Source organism: Suncus etruscus, chromosome 1 (assembly GCF_024139225.1).
Source record: "Suncus etruscus isolate mSunEtr1 chromosome 1, mSunEtr1.pri.cur, whole genome shotgun sequence".
Classification (NCBI taxonomy): Eukaryota; Metazoa; Chordata; class Mammalia; order Eulipotyphla; family Soricidae; genus Suncus; species Suncus etruscus.
The window spans coordinates 111,517,169-111,543,386 of NC_064848.1; the positions used below are offsets into that span (position 1 = coordinate 111,517,169).

Consider the following 26,218-nt stretch of genomic DNA (forward strand, 5'->3'; position numbering starts at 1 on the left):
TTTTTTTTTAAAATAAGAGATAAAAATACAATAAAATGGTGTGTGTGGCAGTTGTTGTTTGTATAGGCACAGCAAAATATGGGGAAAATAAAAAGGAAAAACCTTTGGCCTAAAAACAGGGAGACTTTACCCATGAAGTATCCTGGCATAAGACTAATTCTAGACTCCAGTCATTCTAAGTTATCCAACCCCAAAGTCTTTCTTTGTGGTCCCAGTAAAAGCTCTTCACAATCATGGTTGTTGCTATCAAGTTTACATAGTTTCTGTACAGATTCTATATTGAAATCAGTTGACACACAGTGTCTTCTGATTTCATCTCACCATTAGGTGGCAATGCAGAGAACCCTGTCCTGAAAGAAGGTGGTTGTTGTTTGCTACCAAGTTATTAGGGTGCTATATGAATCCCTCTGGAGTAAGTCAGCAGTAGGGCCTTCTCTGGTAGAAGTTCAATTTCTGGTGCTGGTGTAGAAAACTGTGCTATTACCATAGATGGGGTCCAAGGTTCAGGGGTGAATAGTCAATGTCAGATCTTATGAATCATAAGCCAAGTCACTATGGCAAATGTTCAGAGTTTAACACCCCACTGCAATATAAAATTTATGAGTTCCTTTCTCTATTAGGTAAGAACTTGTTTGCACACATAAGATTTCCCCATTTTAATGTGCCTATGCCAAAAAAGAACAATGCCACATGGTACTACTGGTGCATATGGGGGTAAAAGTAACAAGCTAAACAATCCCTATAACCTGGTTCTAACATGAACTCAGAACACTAGAGAAACTTATCTACTAGAATTCCCTACTAAATAGATCCAAACAAATGGAGGAAATTGCCACCACATAAGAAGATAGACAGTAGCTGGGGCCAGAGAGATAGCACAACGGTAGGGCATTTGCCTTGTATGCGGCTGACCTGGGAGGGACCCGATTCGATTCCCAGCACCCATATGGTTCCCCAACCTGGTAGGGTTGATTTCTGAGTGCAGAGCCAGGAGTGACCTTTGAGTGGTTCTGGGTGTGGCCCAACAACTAATCAATCAATAAATAAAGTTTTTTTTAAAAAAGAAGATAGACAGTAAGGCTTATAGCTTTTAAGGAAATATATTTAATGAAATATTCAAAGGAGATATACATGTTCCCTTTAAGTCTTTTGAAATAGTCTGGGGTGGGGTGGAGAATAAAATCCGGAGCACAGTTTCAGCCTGTGTGGAGTCTAAAAGGCTACCAAGAGTCACATATCAGGAAATATCCTCGAGCTGCTAGCTTCTCAGAAACCAAATCTGTTAGTGAACAACACTCCACAGTGAAGAGAGGTGGAGGAAAAGAGGCCAACTAGAGCAAATCAGCAGTAGTGGCAGAAGCAGTAGCTTCTCAGGCTGAGAATCTATCTTTTCAGTTTTGGGAGCTGATTGGCAGCTGGCTGGGGTGGAGAGAATGTTCTGCTTCCTGAGGGGTTAAGAACTGAGTTTAAAAAGGGTTAAATGGGGGGAAATAACAGATGGGGAGGTGAGAGAGTGAAGGGCTAGAAAAGAATTTGTAAGGTGGTAAACAAAGGGAGGAAGGAGGGGTTATATATAACAGGGAAGGACAGTGTACAATGTAGACAGACATTAGACAGCCATTGAAGTGGCCAACACATACACTAGTGCACACATAGACACTGAGGATCGATTCATGGGTTACAGTTTACAAGCTGACCCAGGTGAAATGGGACAGAATGTTTAAAAAATAGAAAGCCGGCAAGTCAGATGTAAAGGTTTTCCATTTTCAAGGTCAGTCATGATTGGTGAGAGCAAACTTTACTGAAGAAAGATTAAATGGGTTAGATTGTGTATAGAGCATTTTTAAAAACAATCATAATTTTCAAGTTTAGAAAACTAAGTGATAGAGGCCGGAGAGATAGCACAACAGTAAGGCATTTGCTTTGCATGCAGAAGGACAGTGGTTCGAATCCCGGCATCCCGTATAGTCCCCTGAGCCTGCCAGGAGCGATTTCTGAGTGTAGAGCCAGGAGTAACCCCTGAGTGCTGCTGGGTGTGACCCAAAGAAACAAAACAAAACAAAAATAGAAAACTAAGTGATAATGAGTAATGGTAATGAGCACTATAAGAGGAGTCTATACCATGAAATATCATCTCATGGATCTTGAGCATCCAGTTTTCTTTCATAAAAGCAATCTAAAATTATGAGCATTCTGCTATAATGGTAAACTACCTACAATTGAAAACAGATTACAATAACATATTCAATGAATGAGCTCTGTAACAGGAGTTCATGGCATGCAGTTGCATATTCCATTGCTATTGTGGACATAAGCATTAAATTGTATTAGCAGGCATAATTGAGTAGAAAATAAATAGAGTAGAATTTTACTGTGATATTATCATAATGAGCCCTGTCTTCTGAGTTTTATATAGTATAGCATTGCAATGTGGAACTGTCATGACCAATCTATATCTCCAAGTATCATTATGGACAAAAGATCAAGGAATTATTATAGACATAGTATAATTAAGACAGTAAAACTACTTATAGTCAGCACTACAGTGATAATCCCTGGCTTCCATACACATTCTGTACCCGTTTCTGTGGGTAAAAGCATTAGAACATTATAGACAGCTATAAAGAGCAGTTGGTTGGACACCTGCTCAATCTAAATAGCTGTAATTATTCTTGATGGGAGAGCTTAATCCATTAACATTTAAGGGCACTATTAACAGGAAGGGCTATTGTGCCATTATATTGTGTAGGGTTGTTGTTACAATTGGGAATTTGTTTGTGTAATTGATCTTTGAGTAACTGTTCATTTAGGGTCAGTTTGGTTAGCGCAAATATTGCGAGTTCTTTTTTGTCTGAGAATGTTTTTTATCCTCCGTCCCATGTAAACGAGAGTTTTGCTGGGTAGTGGACTCTAGCTTCCCCATTGGTCTTTGTATTTAGTGGTTTGGAGTGCTGGAGTATCAGGGTGTTGAAAAAAGTGCTAGATCCAATCTACCAGGAAGTCTATGATATAAGTTGAAATGAGTTCAATTTTATAGTCCTTTGTGGGAAAAGGAGGTCTGATGGAAAGGAATGGGATTTCAGTAAAGGCAGTGGAGCCCAGAAGGAAGCTGGGGGAAGGCTGGGAAGGAGACCTTGTTTAAGCATGGTAGAGGGGATTGGGATAGGGGCCTCCCTGTCCCCAAGAAGCAAAGATTCAGCAATGGCTCTGGGATCCAGAAGGAGGCAGGGAAAAAACTACAAAAGACAGCCCCATTTGCATTTGGTGGAAGGGATCAAGGTGTGAGGTTCCCTATTCCCTCCCTGACACAAAACTGGCTGGCCCCAAAGGGCTGATGAACAGCGATGACACTGGAACCTAGAAGGAGGCTGAGGAAGGATCACTAGTGGATTTTCCGAAGCCCAGTTGGGCATTTGTACATATAGAGATTAAATGTGTATTTGATCTTTAGCCACAGTTCTTGGTATAGGCCTTGTAATTTCCTCAGTGATGAAAGCTATGGGATGTCTTTTGCTATAGTACTTAGTATTTGCTCTTTGTTTCTGAACTACTTCTGGAACATTAAGGTGAAATAAATGTCTTTTGCTATTCCTTCAAAGTACTTTTCAATTATTTCCTTATTATTTTTCTTTTTCTGACTTATATTCCTTAACATAAAACCCCCAACACTAGTTCTAGCTGGCTATTGTTTTATAAAGTGAGTGAGTTTGTGTGTCTGTCTGTTTGTGTGTGTGTGTGTGTGTGTGTGTATGTATGTGTATACACTTTGTTTTTGTTTTTATTTCTTTTTTCACACCCAGCAGCATTTGGGTTATTCCTGGCTCTACAGTCAGAAATAGCTCCTGTCAGGCTCAAGGGACCATATGGGATGTCAGGGATTGAACTTAAGTTGGCTGCAAGCAAAGCAAACTCCCTACCCACTGTGCTATCACTTCAGTCCCATTTTTTTTAAAGAATTTTGAACTCTTTCCAAGTAGCCTGGTGATTTGCTTCTCAGGCTCATGAGACTTCATTGTGTATTGCTGGTGTCATCCCAAGTTCTAAACATCCAAGATTCATAGTTGACTGAGAAGAATAGATTTTTGTTTACCCAGGTTGGTTTTTAGTAAGTGATATGTAGCTTCTGTCCCCTGGCTGTGTAATAGCATCTAAAAATTTTAATCTATGAATTTCTTCTACACTCTGGACTAGTGAGCACACCATTCACTGTTAACTTGGAATGGAAGAGTCTGACTCTCATTTTCTCTTTGACCTGCTACTCAACACTACAATCACAGATCTTCATATAGCAGGTTCCTCACTTGCCTGTAAACCAAATGTGTCAACTGAGGAACAAATTTTGGGGCTAGAGTAGAAACTGGAATTACCTGTTCATGCTCAAGCAAAAGCCCTGGTTGGATATGAGGATCACTGGAGAGCTGATGGGATTTATGTAGCCCAGGTCACATACCACATCAATAAAATCTCCAAGATACAAAACCCAAGAGGTTCTCAAGGATTAGGAATTACATTATAGAGGAAAATTTCTTCAACAAAGTTTGTTCTCTCACTTTGATACTGTGACTCTAAGCTATACCCTCAATCCATAGTTTGTTCCTTGCTCTCACCTGGAACATCCCTTCTTTCCATTTCTGTTTCTGTCTCACTTACTCAAATCCACCATCATCCTTTAGGCTTCATATGTTTCTTGGGGTTTAGAATAGACTTTCCTGTTTGTAGTGATCTCTGTGAGTTTTTATCATCTACTAAAACTTTAACAGTTAGGTAGCAAATGGTGGCACAGGCCTATCAATGTTTTCCTCTATACCCTTTCAATAGCATATAATAGACTGGTTACCTCTTTAAAAGGCCTAAATGTTCATATGGTAATATTTCTGGTTGGCTAGTCAAATTTCTTATTAAATGTGGTCTATCTTATTATCTACAAGAAAGTCTAGATATTTCTCCTAACTCATCAATTTTGAACTATTTTGGGTTCTGGATTCCCTTGAAAATCAGGTACAGCTTTAGATCTTCTCAGGAGGTACTCAAATGAACACACATACCAATACACACAGTCAGTGGGTGCTGGAGCCCCTGGAAGACCATTCATCAACCGTTTTATCTCTTTATTCTCAGTTGACGAAAGGGCATAAGGACATTTTTCGAAAATGAATTAAAAACTAAGGCAATTTATAGAAAATAATATTTTAGGAGCTAGTGTTGGTGTATGAGGGGTGCTGACAGGAAGATGACATTAGGTTTGAGAGGAAGAGACAAGGAAAAAGTTACAGGTCCACCCTTCCTCCTCAGAGTCTGATGGACTGACCTGGCAGGGATCCTGTGACAAGGCAGATTAACTCTCAGCTAAATGACCACTAGATGTCGCCACAACACAATTTGTTTACTGGCAGTTGTCAGTAGGACTACATCCTTACAGGTTTCTAAAACAGCAAAGTAGTATTATATAATTTACTGATACTTCAAATTCATGTTTAATTATGACTGTGATTTCAGAAAGAATTATGATGGAGTGATACTATGGTGTAGTATAGAAAGAATTTTGATGGTGTAGCTACTAAGAGCTTCCATCCTTCTTTCTTTCTCCCCCCTTTTTCCCCCTCTCTCTCCCTTCCTCCCCTCTCCACCTCCCCTTTCCTTCCTTCCTTCCTTCCTTCCTTCCTTCCTTCCTTCCTTCCTTCCTTCCTTCCTTCCTTCCTTCCTTCCTTCCTTCCTTCTTTCCTTCCTTCCTTCCTTCCTTCCTTCCTTCCTTCCTTCCTTCCTTCCTTCCTTCCTTCCTTCCTTCCTTCCTTCCTTCCTTCCTTCCTTCCTTCCTTCCTCCCTTCCTTCTTTTTTTTTTTTTTTTTTTTTTTTGGTTTTTGGGCCACACCCGGTAACGCTCAGGGGTTACTCCTGGCTATGTGCTCAGAAGTTGCTCCTGGCTTGGGGGACCATATGGGACACCAGGGGATCAAACCGCGGTCCGTCCAAGGCTAGCGCAGGCAAGGCAGGCACCTTACCTTTTAGCGCCACCGCCCAGCCCCCTCCCTTCCTTCTTTCCTCCCTTCCTCCCTCCCTTCCAACCAACCTCCCTTCCAACCAACCTCCCTCCCTCCCTCCCTCCCTCCCTCCCTCCCTCCCTCCCTCCCTCCCTCCCTCCCTCCCTCCCTTCCTTCCTTCCTTCCTTCCTTCCTTCCTTCCTTCCTTCCTTCCTTCCTTCCTTCCTTCCTTCCTTCCTTCCTTCCTTCCTTCCTTCCTTCCTTCCTTCGCTTGGCTCAAGGCTGTGCTCATGGGACCATAATATGGTGCTGGGGATCAGACACTGGTCAACTGCATGCAATGCAAGCATTTTATCCTCTGTATTATATTTTTGGTTCCAAGAGAATTTGTCCTGATTGAGGCATATTTTATTTACAGTCTTTTTTCCCCTTAAATAGTACGTTAACACATAGGTATGAGCTCACTTTGCTTCATAGTATTTGTCAGATATTTTAAAAATGTATCTATTTTGGCAGAAAAGTGTATCACAAATCTGTCTTCCCTGATTTGATTGTGTATCTTTTAAAAAGTAAAACTATCAGTACTTCACTTTATTTAAAAATCAACTAATGGATACATTCTTGCTTTATAATTATATGATTATATATATTAATTATATAATCTAATGTAATTATATCACAAGTCCAAAGATGAGACTAGAGTGTGGATATTTCTCAAACACTTAAGACTAGAACTCCCATATGACTCAGAGATTCTTTTTTTCTTGGGGGGGGGCGGGGGGGGCCAAACCTGTTGGTGCTCGGGAGTTACTCCTGGCAGTACACTCATAAATCGTTCCTAGAAGTCCCAGGGGACCTATGGGATGCCTGGGACTCAGAGATTCTATCTGTCAGCATCTCTTCTCAAAGCACAAAGCCATTCATTTGAAAGGAGATAAGCAACTCATGTTCATTGTAGAACTTAGTCTAGTAGCCAAGATATGAAAACAACCCAAATATTCAACAACAATGGATTAAGAAGTTGTGATATATACATATGTGTATATACATATATAAACACAGTGGAATACTATGGAGCCCTAAGAAAAGACAAAGTCATGTAGTTTTCTATGGCATGGATGGAACTGTTAAATGGAATAAATCAGGACAAACACAGGATGGTCTCATTCATCAGTGGGATTAGAGAGTCAAAATGAGAACAGAGATTGTCCTGAACAATGACAGATCCTTGACATTGAAATTCAGAATGAATTGCCAAACTATGAGAGATGTAAAGGCAGTGATGGAGAGTATGGATACCTTGGTGGTAGTGGTTGTGGGGGAAGTAATAAATTTGTATATTGGTATCATGCATTTGAACACTACTGTAACCTCATGAACTCTATTAATTTTTTTTTTTCAAAAAGAAGAGGCTAAGATGCCAACTAATTCTATTTTGTAGTGTTTTGACAGCTGAATGTGAAACTTGATCTTTCCTGATTCCTAAACTTTGTGAGGAAAGATAATCTTTGGAAGTAAAATCTTAGTGGGAAAATAGCCAATTCCACATCTCAGTTCTAGTGAACATTCTCTGAGTATGGCATTTATATGCAAGCTTAGTCAGAAAGATGGCTCCCTGGGGGAGGAGCTGATGTGTTTAATATAGGTTTTCCATTTCGCCTTAACCTAAGCAAATCCCACAGGCTTTGTGAATTGAACCCTGGCATTCTCCCTCAGGAAAGGGTTGAGAGGAGGCAGTGGGAACCTCTCTATTTTAGAATTCCTGTTTATTCTGGGCAGAAAGCTCTTGCCAGAAATGCCACATCAGAACCAAGGTTGAAGGGTGAGCCCAGCTTTGCAGCACAGGGTCCAGGGGCCTTTTTGGGTAGTTTGGGCCACAGGGCATCCAGCACACAAATGTTTTTGTCTTTACAGATGCACAGCTTGAAGGGTTATTGGGAAAAACTGAACTCCAACCTGGAATATGTTAAGTATTCTAAACCACACCGTCCCTATCGCAGAAGTGTGGTCCAGAGAGAGTGGTGCAGCCTGATTTCAGAAGAGGTATGTGTTTTTGTGCTTTATTCTTTAATTAAAAATGCTTAATCACTATGCATTACAGAGTTATAGTTATTTATTATTAAGTTTCAGGCATACATGGGGCTGGAGTGATAGCATAGCACGTAGGGCATTTACCTTGTATGCTGCCGACCCAGGTTTGATCCCTGGCATCCCATATGGTCCTCCAAGCCTGTTAGGAGGGATTTCTGAGCCCAGAAGTAGTAGTAACCCCTGAGCGCCACCGGATGTGGCCCCAAAATAAACAAACAAAAAAAGATAGTTTCAGGCATTTAATGTTTCAACATTAGTCCTTTTTACCAATGTCCCGTTTCCCCTCCACCAGCCACTTCAGCCTACCTCTAGAGCAGATTCTCTCTAGAGCAGATTCTTTTTCCATCCAACATTTTCCTAGTGTTCCTGTGCCTAACATCCCTTTCACCCCATTGCAGGTTTTCTACTGAATAGCTGTTCATATCCTTTTCCTTGCCATTGACATTCTCTTACAAAGTTTCTTTATATCCCACTTGTGAGAGAGGTCATTCTATATCTGTCTCTCCCTCTGATTAAGTTCATTCAACATGATGCTTTCCAGATTCATCCATGTCAAAACAAATTGCATAATTTCATCTTTCCTTATGGACAATTAGTATTCCATAGAGTGTATGTATTACAGCTTTTTTATCTAGTCATCTGTCTTGTTCCTTGTATATTCTTATTTTTGGAATATGCCCCAAGGATCCAAAAGCACAATCCAGAAAGGATAACTATGTTCATTGTAACACTATTCACATTATCAAAATTCTGAAAATGTGTGGGTTCTTTGCGAGAAACCAGGCAGTAGAGATGGAGTTTGTGAGACCTGATGGAAACTTTAGGTCCCAGACTGACTGACATATGCAGTCCTGTACCCAATTGATAGTTCATTCACACCCATTGCTCCTAGTCTCCCAATAGACATGGGATGGAGACCCATTTTTTCTGCCAAGACCCTTTGGATATCTGTAACATCTTTTGCAGACATATAGTATTGGCATATTGGCAGCAAGCACCTGATGTGAAACATAGGTGTTTTTCCCTCCTGTTTCAGGGCCAGAGCACATGATTTCACATGATTTCAGTTGGGTGAATCTCTATTCTCTTGAGGAGGAAACTCAAGTGCCCAGAAGATAAGGGAAGTACAAAGAAAGAAGCAGTAGAGTAGAGTAGAGTAGGATCAATATTCAGTTTTTTTATTTGTTTTTATATTAGATGGTTAAAAATTGGCTTATAAAAATATAATGTCTAAAGAAATACTGCAGTGGATAGGGCCTCTGCCTTGCATGTAGCTGGTCTAGGTTTCATTCCCAGTACTCATACGGTCTCCTGAGCCTTGCCAAAAATGAACTCTTTAGCATAGGGAAGTAAGTTCTGAGCATTACCAGGTGTGGTACCACCCCACCCCCAATCTAGGTATACCCTAACTAATGGTTCTTAGAGATGTTTAAAAGGAGAAGGGTGAATATGGCAAAGGGGTAACATGAGAGATCTTTGGGGTGATAGGTATGTTGTTGGATCTTGTTTGTGGTGAGATATAGTTATGAATCTACGTATATAATAAAAAGAGCCATGTCTTCATTTACCAGTGTTGGTTTTCTGATACTATATTATAGTTATTTGTGTAAGTTGTGGCATTGGAGAAACTCAGTGAAGAATATATTACATCTCTGTAGCATTGTTGTGCATAGTATACAGTTGACCTACAACTTCCTATAAGTAACATTTCTAGAACAAAATATACTTTAAAAATATTTTTAGTTTTTGTTTGGCTTTGTTTCTTTATTTTTGGGACATACTTGGCAGTGCTCAGGAGACCATATATGGTATTGTGTTGCCCACAGTTAGTTTCTTGCAAGACTAGCACCCTACATATTTTATTGTCTCTCCAGCTCTATTTTTGTGTTTTATAACTTTTTCTACAGTTACTTATATTTTACTTATTAGTTGTAATTACTTGGAAGGATATATACACCAACAATGTTCAGGCTTACTCCTGGCTCTGCACTCAGGAATTACTTTTGGCAGTGTTTGTGGGATCATATAGGATGTCAGGGATTGAACTCAAGTTGGCTGTATACAAGGCAAATGCCCTATCTACTGTTCTATTACTCTAGCCCCATTTTTTTCAAACTCTTAGCTCACTTGCACGATGTCCTTGTTGTGCAGAATATCACCCAGTATATCTTTATCTTTCACATCTCTGCCATGTTCTCAATCCTAGAAAACAGGAAAAAGAAGGTCCATGGCCTATGTGAGGAATATTCTTGATAATGCAATGAGGTAAGTAAAAAAAAAATAACAGAGTATTATATTTGTAAGATGGTGGTCTTTCACAATGATTTGGTGACTTTTCACATGAGACACTTATTTGCACTTATATATCCAGACAAAATAATTCTCCTAGCTTAAGATGCAGGTGCATCTATCTAGACTCCATTCTGGGATTTAGTGCTGAGTGAGAAAAGTTTATTTATGAGAGGAAACTGAATCATGGCCAGGGATAGTTTGTGAGGGAAACAAGCTCTTATTAGTTGATCATGTCATGTGGGTGGTGGTTATGGACAGTAGGTTGAGTCATCCAAGATGTTAATGTGCTGGTGAACTTACTTTTATTTTGAAAACACATTTTCTGGAGAGATTAGTCATTCAGAGTTCTACAAGTATAGGCCCTGTTCCAGTCCCAGTGCCCTTTTTGTTTCCAATATTCCCAATAACTGAGAGCTGCAATTGTTCTAAAATGATAATTATCATTTGCCCCAAAGAGTTCTTGAGATTTTATAATTGTCTCATATGATTTTTGCCAATGTGATTATAGTCTTAGATTTTCTACATCCTGAGAATAGTTCCTGCACTGGTTTTATGGTTGTTTTGTTTCTTATTTTTTGTTATGAAAGATATCTATATAATTGTGTAAGTGTATAGCCTCTTCAAAATAACTAATGCTTCCTGTGTGAATAACATTGGCTAATTTTTTTGTAGGGTGATTTCTAACCTAGAAGCGAGGAATTTGGGTAAGAAAAGACCTATTAAAAAAGCCTTTGGAGTTCAGCCAGCATTGTGTTTGCAACATTGTTCTCTGCCTCTGGGTTAACAGGAAAACCATTTGCCATTGCATAATGGAGGCAATTTCTCCTGGAGTGGGCCTCTAGATTCTTTTGAGTCTGGCTTGGCAGGACTTGCAGGCTAACTGCTGTTACATGTGCTTTGCTAGAGGAGTCCCTGGTGTCAACCCTTTGGCTTTTGGCTTTCATTGTTTTTCCTCCTCGAGTTGATTTATGTGCTCCCTGACTCTGCTCACAGATGTACTTTTGCTATTTCTGTGGCTTTGGCTGCTTTTTCTCCAACTGCTTTATCACCCCAGGACCTTGTACATGCCTCTCATTCTGGTTACTCTAAGCTAGGACAGAAGAGTACAAAGATGAGAAACATGAGGAAAATTTAGGTATGGGGGCGGGGGGAGAACTTTGGCTTGGGATAGGCAGAACTGGACTCAATCACAGTATGACCTCATGCTAGTCATGTGCTCATGGCAAGTGATGTATTTGTTTCATGCATTGCTCTCCTCAGGACTAGGGTCAGGAAAAGATATGAGTAACTGGGATTATATATCTAGTGACTGGTAGAGTGGTTGGCACCTGAGGAAGAGATGAGTGTGAGGAAGAGATGCTTACATATAATTGCTAATCCAAGTGGCAGGGGGTGGGCTAAGGGGTGGGGTGGTTGGGAGAAAGAAGGAGATTGGAAGAGGCTACTGAGGGGGTTGACAAGAGAGCTAAGTCTTAAAAAGGAGAGGGAATTAGCTGGGTAAAACTGAGGGATGAGAATGCTAACTAGTATATTCCAGTAACAAGGCTTTTTGCAGTTTAAAAAAATTATTTAATCATCGTGGTTTCAGAAATGTTCATAGTCGGGCTTTAATCATAGAATGTACACTATCCTTCACTCATAAACTCTCATGCCTCATAAGATCAGCTTTCATTTAAAAAGGCTGCCTTTAGATCCCAATTCTGTTTTATGGGCCTGAATATTTAGATGCTTATTGGGATATCCCAGCAGAAAATGTTTATGTGGTATGTAACTACATATTACATCCCATAGCCAAGTACACAGCCTCCATAATCCGTGATAGGAAACATGTCCCAGCCTGGACTAGTTGATCAGCCCCAGCTTCTATCTCTAGAGGTTTACAGCCATTTTACACTAGAAGCCAGTAAGTACTCTGCCACTAACTCAGACAGGAACCTGGCCCAGGAAACTGGGACACGGTTGTGAGGCTTCAGATGTCCCTCCTTACTTTGGTAGGGTGTTGCAGCATGGAACATATTGAGGCTTCAGCTGCCTACACACATTCTATTCCCCGATAGAGTCCCTGTTGCTCCAGTACTCTTGCTTCTATTTCCTCTCAGCCTGTCTGGATGCACTACAGGGAAATAGTACCTTCCTCTTACGTGCTTGCTTTTTTTTTTTCTTCTTCTTCTTTTTTGAACACAAACATGCTAAAATGTATTTATCAGCAACAAACAAAAGTCAACTTGTGAGGAAACAATTTTTCACAATATTAACAGTAAGTTAATATTTTCATCTTAGACTAATACGTGCACAAATACGGTGTTTCCCCCATTGAAGAATACAATAGAACAGGTTTCCAACAGAAATAAGTGTTTCACTCCAGTATAAATTAATGGGGGAGCCAGTAATAGCTTGTTTAAAACCCTTCAGGAAATATGTCTGCAACCCCCCCGCCCTCACATTTCAATTACCCCAATGACACAATACTATTTTAGAAGAGGCTATTTTGTCATAAGAAGCACCACTCTGTCAGAGGGACATATCAGCTGAAAAGATCATACAATTAGTTTACTAGTCATAGAATGCATTATTAGGTATTACTTGCTCCATGTATTCATTTGATGAGTCCTTATTACCTTTACTCTACCTAGATTACCTGTAGTGGTTCTTCACAGTGCTAGAAGAGAAAACCACCAAAAATAAAAAGATCAAGTTACTTCTCTACTTAAAACTTACTCATATATTGTTCCAGAGCGATAGCACAGCAGTAGGGTGTTTGCCTAAGACTTAAGTCTCTGAACTTCAGAGTTGCTAAACTCAGGTTTTGAATTTTTTAGCTTTCATCATGAAAGTTACAGAGAATCTGGGCATGATTTCTTCCATGGGGTTAAGTGGCTTCCATGTACCATGCCCCCCCTTCCCCCCCCCCCCCGAGAACTCACCTGTTCCTAACCAGAGCTTCTCTCCTCTTGACCAGCCTTGTGCCTTGAGTGCTCCAGGAGATATTTTCCTACAATACAATGCTTATCCATCTGCTATGTTGTCTCAGCACCAGTCATGGAGGAAATGATGAGGAATTTCCAGAGGTTTAACTTGACATGTCATGTCTTCCTCTTGGCCTTTAGCCCTAGAAATTATACCAGTTAGTATGATCTGCCATAATCATTGACCAGTCCCCTTAGCTAAGCAGCTTCCAAAGTCACTGAACTGTGCAGGTTGTCAAGAAAAAGGGCTTCAGGAGATCTTTCCACTAGTCCTGTCATCTGTCCTCAGGAAGCAGTATCCTCACAGAAGGTTTCATGCTTTCATGCAGAGGAGAAGTCAAACCCCGAGTCCATTATTACTGGGAAGTGTAGCTCTTGTTCTCTTTCTACCTTAGTTTCTATCTTATTTCACTCACTCTGCAGATCTTCTAAGTGATAAAACCACCCCAGGTCTAGGTTCTGTTTTCCCAGTGACATAGAGAAGGGAAACTTTGGCCAATTTCTTTCTCTTCTAGAATATTTTCTGAAAACCACTCTACATGTCTTTATATTCTTTAATTTTAGAGCCACGATTCACACCCCTCTTACAGGAAGAGGACAAACACCAGAGGTTGCTCATAGGACTGGTAAGTGGGGTAAAGGTTGTGGGAGGCGGGGTTCAAGGAAAAAGTTAGACTGTGCTTTACACATTGATCTCATTTTCCATTCATTCTTTCAGTGGAAACACACATTTGCAGCCACTCCCAGCAGGCTCTGTGTACCCAGTGTTGAGAAACAAAAGGATTTCTGCCATTTGAAAATTAGTTGTGTGGCAGAAGACACATATATACATAAAATACTCTAGTAAATACACAATTCTACAACGTTGTAAAGAAATGTATAGTATTAAGAATGTTTGAAACAAGAGTAATCCCCATCTGTGCTGGGGATAAAACAGAATTAAGCTTTATTTTTGGAGAAGCTTTACTACTAGGAAGATCAAAGAAGTATAAGCAAATGTGATGAACTCCATTTCTAGGAATCTTGTTTGACAAAAATGATGAGGACATGGCATACAGGCTTTATAGGCTCTCATAAAAGTAAAAGCAGCCTCACATTGTAGAAAATATAAATGCTAAGTCATTTATAGAACTTGCATAAACATAGAGCTAGCATGGCATAAAATATTTAATGATAAATTAGGTGATTTCTCAAATAATTATGGAACAGAGTGAATGTACATAAGGGAAAAAGAATATAAAATATTTTCATGTAGTTGGTAAAATTATGGGAAATTTTAACTTTAATATCTTTGAATATTACAGGAAGATTGGAAAACATAAAAATGTATTATATCTTAAAACAGAAGAAACATTTTAATTATTTAAATATGTGATTATAAGATTGTTCATAATACAGTGTTTTTTCCCACAGATATAAACTTGTTCATGGTTGAGTTTCAGTCATACAATGTACAACACCCTTCACCAATGCACAATTCCCGACACCAGAAATCTCCAGTTTCCCTCTTACCTCCCTGTTGCCTTTAAGGCAAACATTTTTCTTCTCTCTCACTCTCTCACTAGAATAAATTTTAACTTGTCAATTAGCACATTGAGAAAACTGAACTGAAATATAGACCTTGATCTAGAAGGCCATGGGCAATTTAACTCAGACTACTGTATAGTCAGGTCTGTTAAAATAGAAGCTAGGTACATGTATGAAGGCACATAGAGTTCCTGAAGGCTGTTCATTTGTGCCAAGATCTCCTAGCCAGGGAGGCTTTAGATGAAAGGGTATCTAGGAAGAGACATCTAGGGATGAAGGAAGAAAGGAAAGTGAAGAGAAGAAAGCAAAAGACAGGTAGGGCTGGAAATACACCCCTGACCCACTTGCTGGGCAGCCTGAGGATAGAGTAGAAAAAGAATAAATCATTCCTTCCTGTCACTGTGCTCGGGTTCATCTTGGACCACCAGCCACTGACTTTAGTGTTTCCAGTGCCTCAGAGGTTCCAATGCTCTGACCTTAGCCTTTCATAGAGATTTGGGAGAAACTGCAGTAGTTCTTTTTGAGGAGAATGTTAACATTCTTGTGTGTTAACATACATGTAATATGGTGGGTTTTGTATTGTGCTGGTAGAAATTTTTTATTCCATTCTCCACTCCCATCAAATTCTCTAGGTCACATCCAGGGCTTTACACATGTGAGACACTTACCTGGACCATCTTTTATTTGTTTATTTATTTACTTTTTTGGTTTTGGGTTTTGGGTCACACCCAGCAGTGCTCAGGGGTTACTCCTGGCTCTATATTCAGAAATTGCTTCTGGCAGGCTCAGGACCATATGGAATGCTGGGATTTGAACCACCGTCCTTCTGCATGCAAGGCCATGTCTCCATGCTATTTCTTCAGCCCCTTATTTATTTTTTTAATAAAGAATGTTACAGGTGTAAGTGACTATATGTGACTTTATGTAATCCATATCCTTTTTAAGATGGTGTCTGAGCTAAAAGACCATCTGTTACGACATCTATTGGGCATAGAAAAGAAGAAAATAGAACAAATGGTTTTTGACTACAGTTCAAAATTGGTAAGTTTTTCTTTTTGTTGTTGGCCTTGTTGGTACCAGGTATGGTTTCTAAGAGGTGGCATGGCATGGTTTTCACACCAGGATTTTGGGAGTCTCTTGTTCTCAAGCTGGTATATTGGGCATTATAATTTGAGGAAAGGTATCAAAAGAACCAACCAAGAGACTTGTGTTTGGATCATGGTTTATTGTGCTTCCTCCAAATAGTGATTCTATACTCAGGAAGCATAGGCTAGTGGAGAATTTTAGCATGGTTGCCAGATGTTCACTTTTCATCTTGGCATCTTCTAGGACTTTATTAAATAGTAGGCAAGTTTTCTGTACATGGAAGATTAGGCAGACATGAGGCAACTTGAACTTCAATTCTTTGTTAGCTCCGGCTGCCCAATTAGGCCTGATTCCAGCTCACTTGTATAAATACAATGTCCTTTGTTACATTAGAGTTTACTGATAAGATTGGCAATTCATTTACCTAGTAGCCAAATTAAATGTGCAAATAGAAGTGATGTGACTGGATTGAATTTTGAGTTTATATCCGGTTTTCAGAAAGCATGTGGAGTTGAGGCTGGGTCCTGCTTAGAACTCAGAAATTATATACTAACAAAAAAATTAAAGCATTAAAATATAAAGATGGATAAAGAACTCTAATATTTCTCCAAATTTGTGGAAGACTGTTGTTTTAATTATAAAATATAATGTCTAAAATTCACGTATTAGGGTGAGGCCTCTCTCAACACGGAGCCTTTAGCCCCTTCTGCTGGCGGGTCTGGAGAAGGGTAGTAGCGGCAGAATACGTTCACAGGCAGTCAGTTAAAGTTTCATAGGAGTCAGCCAGCTTTATTTCATGGCCCTAACCATCATGTGCATCTCCTCACATGGCTTTTATGCTAAGCCTTTTCCAAGCAGCCACTTCTCTGCTTCTTCTCTGGCTCTCTCTGGCTCTGTCTTCTTTCAGCTGCTCTTCATGCTTCCTTGCTTCTCTCCCTTCCCCCAGCCAACACCTTTATCATTCTTTATTCAAGACAGCAGACCCCTCCCAGGTGTGGATGGGTCTGACCATCCAGGTGATATTAATATAGGGCATTGTGGGAGGGGGTTCCTTACAGAAGACAAAATGATCTAGTAAGAAAAATTATATATTATTAAAGTTTAGATAACTTGGTGTTAAAGTTCATATCAATGTACAAGTTACTGCACCTCTCCACTAGATTGTCTGGCTTTTCACTATTGTCCCTGTGTCATCTGTAATCATCTGTAGTTTGCTTTTTTCTATCTCCTTTCTTTCCCCTGATTGCTCCGTTATCTCAATTTTGTTATCCAAGGCCCAAGATTTATTATTGTTTGGTACTCTCTATATCCTTGGCAAACATTTTTGCATCACATGCAAATGATGAACTTCATTTTATATGACTGAATGAATTTCATGTTTAATTTTAAAGTTTTCTGACTGTTGTGTTTATTATAATCTGTTTTTAAATATCTTTTAACATCTGTAGTAGCATTTGAGTTTTATTCGTATTTATTGTTTTGTGGGACCAGTTTGAGCCCTGTCTCACAAGACATGCAGCTTACTGTTCAACAAAATCCTGATTGAGTCAGTCTTTAGAAGAGAGTGGTATTCATATATATTGTTACTTACGATCATGTGTTTAAAACTTTCTTGAATAATTTGCTTTGCAATAAAGCAGTGAAGTGTTCTGATTTTATCGTTGCATTCCTTATCTTTCCATAGATAACTTTCATTTGCTTTCTTAGTCCTTGCACAACAATTATTTATCACCTTTACCTCCCATATTTCTGTTCTTTAAAGTTTTATCTTTTAGGGACTGGAGAGATATCTCAGGACCAGAGTGCATTGCTTGCAAGTGTAAGGCTCCAAGTCCCATCCAGAGACACCACAGGGCTCCCTGAATCCCACCAAGTTTTTGCTGGTGGCCCCACTGGGGGCCAGAACCCTGTCTTATTGCCTAGTTGATCATGTATTGCTAGAAATATCCCTCCAGCCCCTAGTTCCTGCTTGGAGGCCCCTCAAAAACACATGAAAATAAGTTTCCCCTTCCAAAATATTTAGGGTTTTTGTTAAAGCACGATTCTTCCCTGCAGTAAATCACATAGAAGTTTTAATACTAGACTGTTTTACCCTGGGGACTATAGGAGCAGAAGTGACATATATTATCTCAGGAAACTCAGTGTCCCTGACTTTCAGTCTCAGTGGGTCACATAGGCCATCCTTGTCAGTCTTTGCCCAGAAATATCCTACCACCGGCTTCTATCTTGGGAAGGGATTTGCTAAAACAAACTCATGGATGTTGCTTCAGAACATGATTATTTTGCTCATATTACCTTACCTAACTTTAGCAAGAGGGAAGCTGGTGTTTTGTTTCATAAGAATAGGTATCAGTGGTCTGTCCCTGGGTGGAGACCCTTTCTGGTTTGCCTCCTCTCTTGAGTCTAAACATACATTGTGTGGATTCATGGCTATTAACAGAGTCCTGCACACTGCCCTGCAGCTGTCAGATGAAACTAAAATGTAGACCTTGGACTGAAACCCATCTTAAATCTATTGCCCAGGCTCAGAACCTCCATTCAGTCATGTCCTTTAAATGTTGACCTTTGCTATAGAGCCAGCTTAGAGCAAACCCTTTCACTTGACCTTCACTGATGGATGAGGGCCTGTTATTGTGAACCCTGGGGCTAGGCAGGGCAAGTTGCCTGCACAGACAGAGGGACTCTGTTATACCCTGATATATACTTTCAGTCTTTCCATTTTGGATTCCAGGGCCTTGGAATTGACCTTAGAAAATCGAGTTCTGTGTCAGAGCACGGCCTTTATGCCAACTGCTTTGAAATGTGCCTAACAGACCTGTAGGGGAATAGTTGTAGGGGCCAAGGAGGAAAGAATGTTCATGAAGATTCATGGACCATCTTTATCTTTTAGCTGGATCTTGTTTGCCAGATACTTGAAACCAGCTGGAGAAAACACAATCTTCATCCCTGGGTTTTCCACCCGTACGCAAGTATTTCTTTTTTTTCCTCTCTCATCTTAGTTTGCCAAGATTCCATCCAATTCTGGTTGGTGCTTGTTGAGGCAGAGCTGTGATGGAACTGACCAGGTGAAACAATTCTGACTATCCCTTTCCCTCCAATTACCCTTCTGGGTTCTGTAGTGGGAACTATTTGTCCCTCAGACTCCATGTGTCCTTCTTCCAGGAATAGGGTTACTGAGGAGGGAGGGCCAGTAAACTCACTACCACCATGGCAGGGAATTGATGCTAAAGACAACTTGTCATTTATGTGCCCACTGTGAGGCATCCAACTGACAGGCATCATTCTCTTTAGGAAGCACTCTGTAGGGAATCTCCTTTTGTGATGAGTACAGCCCCAGCTGGATGTGACAAACAGAGCCAATGATAAAAACATATGGATGAACTCCTAGGGATATACCCTAGGAATATAAAAAATGCAATACAAAAATACCTTCCTCACACCTATATTCATAACTATTTACAGTAACCAGAGTCTGGAAACAACCATGATGTCCTTCAACAGATGAATGGATAAAGAAACTGTGGTACATATGCACAATGGAATTTTATGCAGCCATCAGGAGAGATGAAGTCATGAAATTTTCCTATACATGATGTACATGGAATCTATTTGCTGAGTGAAATAAGCCAGAGGGATAGAGATAGATGCAGAATAGTCTCACTCATCTATGGGTTTTAAGAAAAATAAAAGACATTTTTGCAATAATTCTCAGAGACAAAAGTGAGGAGGGCTTGAAAGTCCAGCTCATGACATGAAGCTCACCACAAAGAGTGATGAGTGCAGTTAGAGAAATAACTACATTGAGAACTATCCTAACAATGAGAATGAATGAGGGAAGTAGAAAGCCTGTCTAGAATGCAGGTGGGGGTGAGGGTGGGTCCGAGGGAGATTTGGGACATTGATGATGGGAATGTTGCACTGGTGAAGGGGCTGTTCTTTACATGACTGAAACCCAACTACAATCATATTTGTAATCAAGGTGTTTAAATAAAGATATTAATAAAGAAAATGTTAAAAAATATGGGTGAAAGACGGGTCCCAGGTAATGTGTTGTTTTGTTATTTTTGCCCAGTAACAGGCAAGGAAGTGCTGCTGAGTTTGCAATCTTTCACCTCATGACCAGGATTTTGGAAGCTACTCACAACTTGTTTCTGCCTCTGCCTCCCGGTAAGTTTGGGCTCTTTTGTCCTCTGTCATACATATTTATTCCCTTACTACATGATCCTTCAGATTTGGCAGATTGCAAATTTTAGGATGAGAGCCACTGTGAGTGAAATGTGGGTCTGGCAACTCTGAGAGAGATGCCCTCAGGTCGATCTCTCCTGAGCCAGTCTTCCCTGATCAAGAAACTCTAATGAGTTTCTAATGAGTTTTGGATGTGAAGGCTGCAACTCTGGCATCTTTCTTGCATTGTTTGGGCCTGAGGCATGGATTCAGGAAGATGGTGCTCCAATGTTTCCAGACCTTTTTATCTGATGCTGGTGTTTGGAGGTTAACACTCAGAAGGAAGTGGGTTTGGTTTGTTTGGATGCCAAAAAATGAGCAAATTCATAAGTTTTTGGAAGTGGAAAATGCCTCTGATGATTTGATACAGGACCAGGTCAGGCCTGAAAATGCCTTGGCACATACAAATGTAGTTATCCATTTAGTTGTTTGTTCATTCAGTAACAAATCGTGGGTGAATTGAGTGTTACATACATTCCATACTGCACTGGATAAAGTTAAAGCTGTTAAAAAAATCACACTAGTCTAGTTGAGAAGAATGAGCTTAGATTAATGTTTGCTACAAGAAACAACTAAGCGGGGCTGGAGAGATAGCATGGAAGTAGGGCATTTGCCTTGCATGCAGAAGGATGGTGGTTCGAATCCCAGCATCCCATATGGTCCCCCAAGCCTGCCATTAGTAATTTCTGAGTGTAGAGCCAGGAGTGACCCCTAAGCGCTGCCGGGTATGACCCAAAACAACCAAAAAAAAACCAAACCAACAAACAAAAAAGAAACAACTAAACAACTAAGCTCTCACTTGTTATAAATTATCTGCCTTTCACTCAATATGAGTATATTCTGAACATATTCAGCTTTCTGATAATGGCCTGGGGAGATTATTCAAAGGGCTGGATTCCATGCCTGTCAAGCATGTGACCTCAGGTTTGATCCCCATTCTGTATGACCTCCAGATCACCAACAGACAAATAAATCTCTCTTGGCCCTCAGCAACTCTAAAAATTTTACTATAGCTAACAGCATAATGTTTTATATATTTTTATTTATTCACAGCCATTTGCCCAACAATCCATCTATTACTAACTCATTCCTTTTAATCTAAAATGCATGTTTTCTATTCTGTTTTGTTTTTTGTGTTTTTTTTTTTAATTGCCATACCCTGCTCTGCTAAGGATTTATTTCTGGTGTTATTTTCAGGGATAACTCCTTGGGGAGTTTAGGGGATCATATGGGGTGCCAGGGATCAAACAAGGGTTGACTGTGTAATGAAACTGCTTTTCTGGCCTCAAATTAACATGCTTGGTTTTGCACCCAGCTAACGTATTTTACAAAAATTAGCACATTGGATTTTCATAAGAGTCCTAAGTGGCAGGAACTGAAATTGAACTACATAAACTTAAAAATATCCAATTAATTTTTGAACAAAAGGCACATTCAGATGATTTCACTTTTTATTATTCCCATCTTAGAGATGGCAAGTGGAGACACAGAAAAGTTAAGTCACTTGCCTAAAACCACATAGCCAGAAGCAAAATAGCCATTATTCCAATTTCACAAATCTCACTCCAAAATTTGTGCTATTAATTACCATTGTCTGCTGTCACTTGAATATCACATCCCAACTGTCAATATTAACACATTGGATATGATTTGGATATAGATTCAGAGAAGTCCACCCCACTGCCCAGCTCTCTCCATCTGTGATAGTTTGAACCCATGTATGTTTTCTGTATTCTTATATTTAATATTTTCTGTATGTATTTTATTTAAGATATTCTTGTAGAGGACATTCAAAAGGTGTTTGACATTTTTAGGGATTTGAATGTATCTATTTAAGAAGCAAATGAGTGGATCTTAAACTGTCCCTGTGGAATAAAAATGATAAGGCATATCCTCTAGAAACAGCAAATGGAAACTTTATGGAAATGGTTTAAGCAGTACTGTGGTTAATCCTATAGCATGTGGCTACAGCTTTGACCCTTATTCCAGTCTCAGCACCATTTATGGCCCCTGGGCATGGCCAGGCATGACCCCTGAGCACAAAGCCTGGAGTGCTATCTCCAAAAAGAGAAAATAATATGTGATTTTTTGATGTAAATTCTTAGTTGGTTAACATACACAGAAAAGACTTGCTAGAGAAATAGATGAGTATGTTTGGATTAGTTTATCATTAAAAAAAATGAAATGACTGACTTAGGGGACAGTAGTGTAGCTGGAAGATCATGAAACTCCACTTCCTAAAGACCAGCATTTTTCCTTTACAGAGTGGAAAGGCCCAGAGAGTCTGGGGGGAGAACTGTTCACAGTGATTTGAATTATTAGGAGTGGACTTAATGGCTTGTTCAGAGGTCAAGGAAGAAAAAATTATCTTGTTTTCCTCTCATTTTTCTTAAATATGGTCTTTCTTCACATGATATGGAAATAGAGATGAAGCAAAGTTAGCCCATATGTGCACACACTTATATATAGGCAGTCTATTCGCAAGTGTGTTTATGTAAATGTGCATGCTTTTAAGACCTATAGGATTAGTGAGAACTGATTTTAAGTTCCAAGCATCATTTCTACCTTTCAGCAAAATGGTCCCTTAGCCTCTGCATATGGAACTTGAAGCTATTCTGTCCCTCACACACACACCCCCCACACACAGCCACCTTTGCCATCTTAGTATAGAATTGTAAATCCCCTTATGCTCCAACAATGTGCTGCACTGAGTAGACTTTGCTGAGGAAATGGGGAAGGGATTTGACATTCCTGGGAGCTCACCTGTCCCCGGCACTGTTCTTACTATAAGCAGGGCCTAGGCTTGTAGAAGCGGTTCTATGTTCAGAGCTCAACTCAGTCTGTGTACATCCTTGCTCCATCTTCATTCAGAATGAGTAAAGCACACTTCTTATACTGGTGGGGAGGCTGACCAGCACTGCTGACAGTCAGCTGTTTCCTGCAGGCTTTCATACTCTGCACACCATCCTGGGTGTTCACTGCCTCCCTCTGCATAACCTGCTGCATTATGTTGATCATGGAGTGCTGCGCCTTACAGAAACTGCTGTCACTAGGCTCATGAAAGGTAAGAGCTCCCCACTTCCCTCTACTATGTTTGCCAGCAAGACCCCCATCAAGACTAAGTGCTCCTCCCATTTGATTGATGTGAAGCTCTACAATAAATATTGAAAGCAATGCTTGAACTAGGGTCTCTTCATTTTCACATTTTACTGGTCTCCACAGTGATGCCTCCACAGTAAGGGTGGAGTACAATTCACTTTCACGAATGATCCCTTGAGCTAGTTTAAAGTGCTCAAGAGGTGCTTCAGACCAAATATAGACATTCAATCCCTTTCCTGTGCTTGAGGGCACTTGAGGATAGGAAGCTCTGAAAGCTTGTGTCTCAAGAACATGCCAAGGAATAGTTTATTTTATGATTCACTTTCTTATCTCAAATTTATAGAGAAGTAAGAATATTACAGTGTTTGTGTGAATCTGAACATGAAATAAAGTCTGAATTCTCATGCATAATCTTAAATTGCTGTATTTTAGACATGGGTTTGGGTCCTTTCTGCTAAAGTAGTTGCTGCTTTAAGTTACTTGGTAAAATTGCATAGTGACTGGCTAGCTGTGAGACCCTTGTTTCATGATATAGAAACAACTTTTTTTTTTTGGTTTTTTGGGCCACACCCGGCAATGTTCAGGGGTTACTCCTGGCTGTCTGCTCAGAAAGAGCTCCTGGCAGGCACGGGGGACCATATGGGACACCGGGATTCGAACCAACCACCTTTGGTCCTGGATCGGCTGCTTGCAAGGCAAACGCCACTCTGCTATCTCTCCGGGCCCAAAACTGCTTTTTTTTTTTTAATAACTGAAACCCAACTACAAATAAGTGTGTAATCATGATGCTTAAATAAAGATATTAATTTAAAAAAAGAAATAGCTTTGGGGTGGGAAAGGAGTAGTAATCTTTTTATCCAGAGAGACACTAACTAAAATTTCAAAGCTTTGTTGGACTGAGCTGGAAATGCAAGGTTAGAACATGTGCTCCTTAGGATGAACCATTCAAGTTTACTGTTCATTTACTCAGTTGTTTGTCTCTTCTTGCCGATTTCTTGTAGATTTGGACAATACAGAAAAAAATGAGAAACTGAAATTCAGTATCATTGTGCGGCTCCCTCCGGTAATCCTGAGTTAAATCTTTCTATCTCTCCAAGCCTTGTCATGCACCACCTTTAATTCATTCTTTCAAAATAACGGACTACTTGTTTTGGACTAAAGTCAATAAAATTTTTTCACTTTCAAGCCCTTTCCAAGAAATTCCATCCATCACTACACTACACCTCTGCTGTGTGCTCCCAACTGGGCCTACTCCCTGGTCTTGGCAAACTCATCCAAAAGCGTTTTGCTCTTTTCTCCTCTTAGGAAACCACACTAATATTTATATATGTGGCCATGAGGAGAGGCAGAGGGGAAGCAGGTGCTTTGGGAATGTAAACTGATAAGAGGTTGAAGTTCAGGTAAAGCCAGAAGGTTCTGGAACTGCCTTTCCTACAACTGTCATTTCCCCCACAACAGGAAAGCATTCCTGGGTCAAAAGAAGAATGAGAAACAGAGGAAAGAGTTATACAGACACTCCTTGTTTTCACTGGGGGAGATTTAGCTCTTTGAGTCAGAAATATTATGAAAAAAAACAAAAAAAAACAAAATTCCACAGCGAGGACTTCTGGACCTCTAAGTCCATGAACTACCAACTCCCTTCTCCTACTCCCAAACCCTAGCCTCCTCACAACTCACCAACTCAGGACTCCTTTATAGGTCTTTAGCTTGACTTTCTCTGGTACTCTCTTTCCTGAGGTGTTTTCTAAACAGAATCCTCTTGCTTAGTGACTCCCCTTCCCACATAATCTCACTGAAGCAAATACAAGGACAGGAGGAGGGGAATGGGGTGTGTTTCTTATGACTCCATTGCTCTGGGAGGGTCACCGAACATTTAGTTTGGTTCTGAATTTAATTTCTTTGTCTCACATCCTTAGGGATTCACATATTTTAGACAAGACACTGGTAGAGAAGCAGACATAAACATGTGTACAATTTATTTTTTTTCTATCGGAATTCCACTTAAGATTGGTATGTAAAAGCCCACACATGTTTGAAGAATAGCAGATAACTCTGCTTCAGAAAAAGAATTTGGCAGCATCAGTGTACAAATCACTTTTTCAGGGGTGCACTGAAGGGAGTATTTACTCAAAATTCAGAAGCTTGGCTCCTGGAAAATGGCCTCTCTCCAAGTGTTATTAACCATAAAGACATGTGAGAGAGGCAACCTAGATACTTTAGAATAATATTTAAAAACTTTTTTATTTTAGGCTGTGAGGAGAACTGCTTGGAGATTGGTTTGAGCAGTGCTTGGGAACAGTTTAGTTCATGAGGGGATAAAACATGGTTCTGTTTTAGTTACATTCAACTATTGAGCTATCACTCCAGTCCTGGAATAGTACTTTTTATGCTATCAATAGACATAAGGTACAGTTATTTTATGCTGTTTGAGTTTATTCGCTTCACAATACAGTTCTCCAATATTTTATTTTTGACAATATTTTAAAGATTTTTAATTTCATAGCAAAATTGAGTGGAAGTTTCATTTTCCACATTATGCTTTAAATCTGCATTACATTGTACAACTCCCTCACTCCCGTTGCTCACCCACTAGAATACTCTGTAAGTTGCTGTTTATGACCGAACGCTGACATGGCATCATCATCCAGAGTTCACAGTTAACATTAGGGCTCATTCTGGATTGTCTTCATTCTAAGTTTGTACAAATGTCTAATGATAAATGTGTCTATAATTATAGTATCTCATAAACTATTTATTATGGCTGTATTAAAAAACAAGATAGTACAAGATAGTACAGTAATAATTCCCAAACACAATAGAGACGAGGGCAGGAGGACCAGTCCATGGTAGGAAGTTTGTCACAAAGAGCAGAGGAGTGCAGTTAGTGCAAAAAGGAATCACTATGACAATGATAGTTGGAAATTATCACTCTGGACAAGAACTGGGTGCTAAAAG

At 39.9% G+C, this 26,218-nt stretch overlaps 1 protein-coding gene across 1 annotated transcript in view; it reads left to right on the forward strand.

Annotated features, from left to right (window-relative positions):
* GSAP (gamma-secretase activating protein) overlaps positions 1 to 26,218 on the forward strand; it is an 85,340-nt gene that overhangs the window by 57,758 nt on the left and 1,364 nt on the right. The window contains exons 20-28 of the mRNA XM_049777340.1: positions 7,893 to 8,021; positions 10,276 to 10,334; positions 11,034 to 11,065; positions 13,892 to 13,953; positions 15,800 to 15,895; positions 18,831 to 18,901; positions 20,013 to 20,107; positions 23,109 to 23,228; positions 24,265 to 24,326. Coding sequence (XP_049633297.1) covers positions 7,893 to 8,021; positions 10,276 to 10,334; positions 11,034 to 11,065; positions 13,892 to 13,953; positions 15,800 to 15,895; positions 18,831 to 18,901; positions 20,013 to 20,107; positions 23,109 to 23,228; positions 24,265 to 24,326 — 726 coding nt within the window. The remainder of the gene's footprint in view (positions 1 to 7,892; positions 8,022 to 10,275; positions 10,335 to 11,033; positions 11,066 to 13,891; positions 13,954 to 15,799; positions 15,896 to 18,830; positions 18,902 to 20,012; positions 20,108 to 23,108; positions 23,229 to 24,264; positions 24,327 to 26,218) is intronic.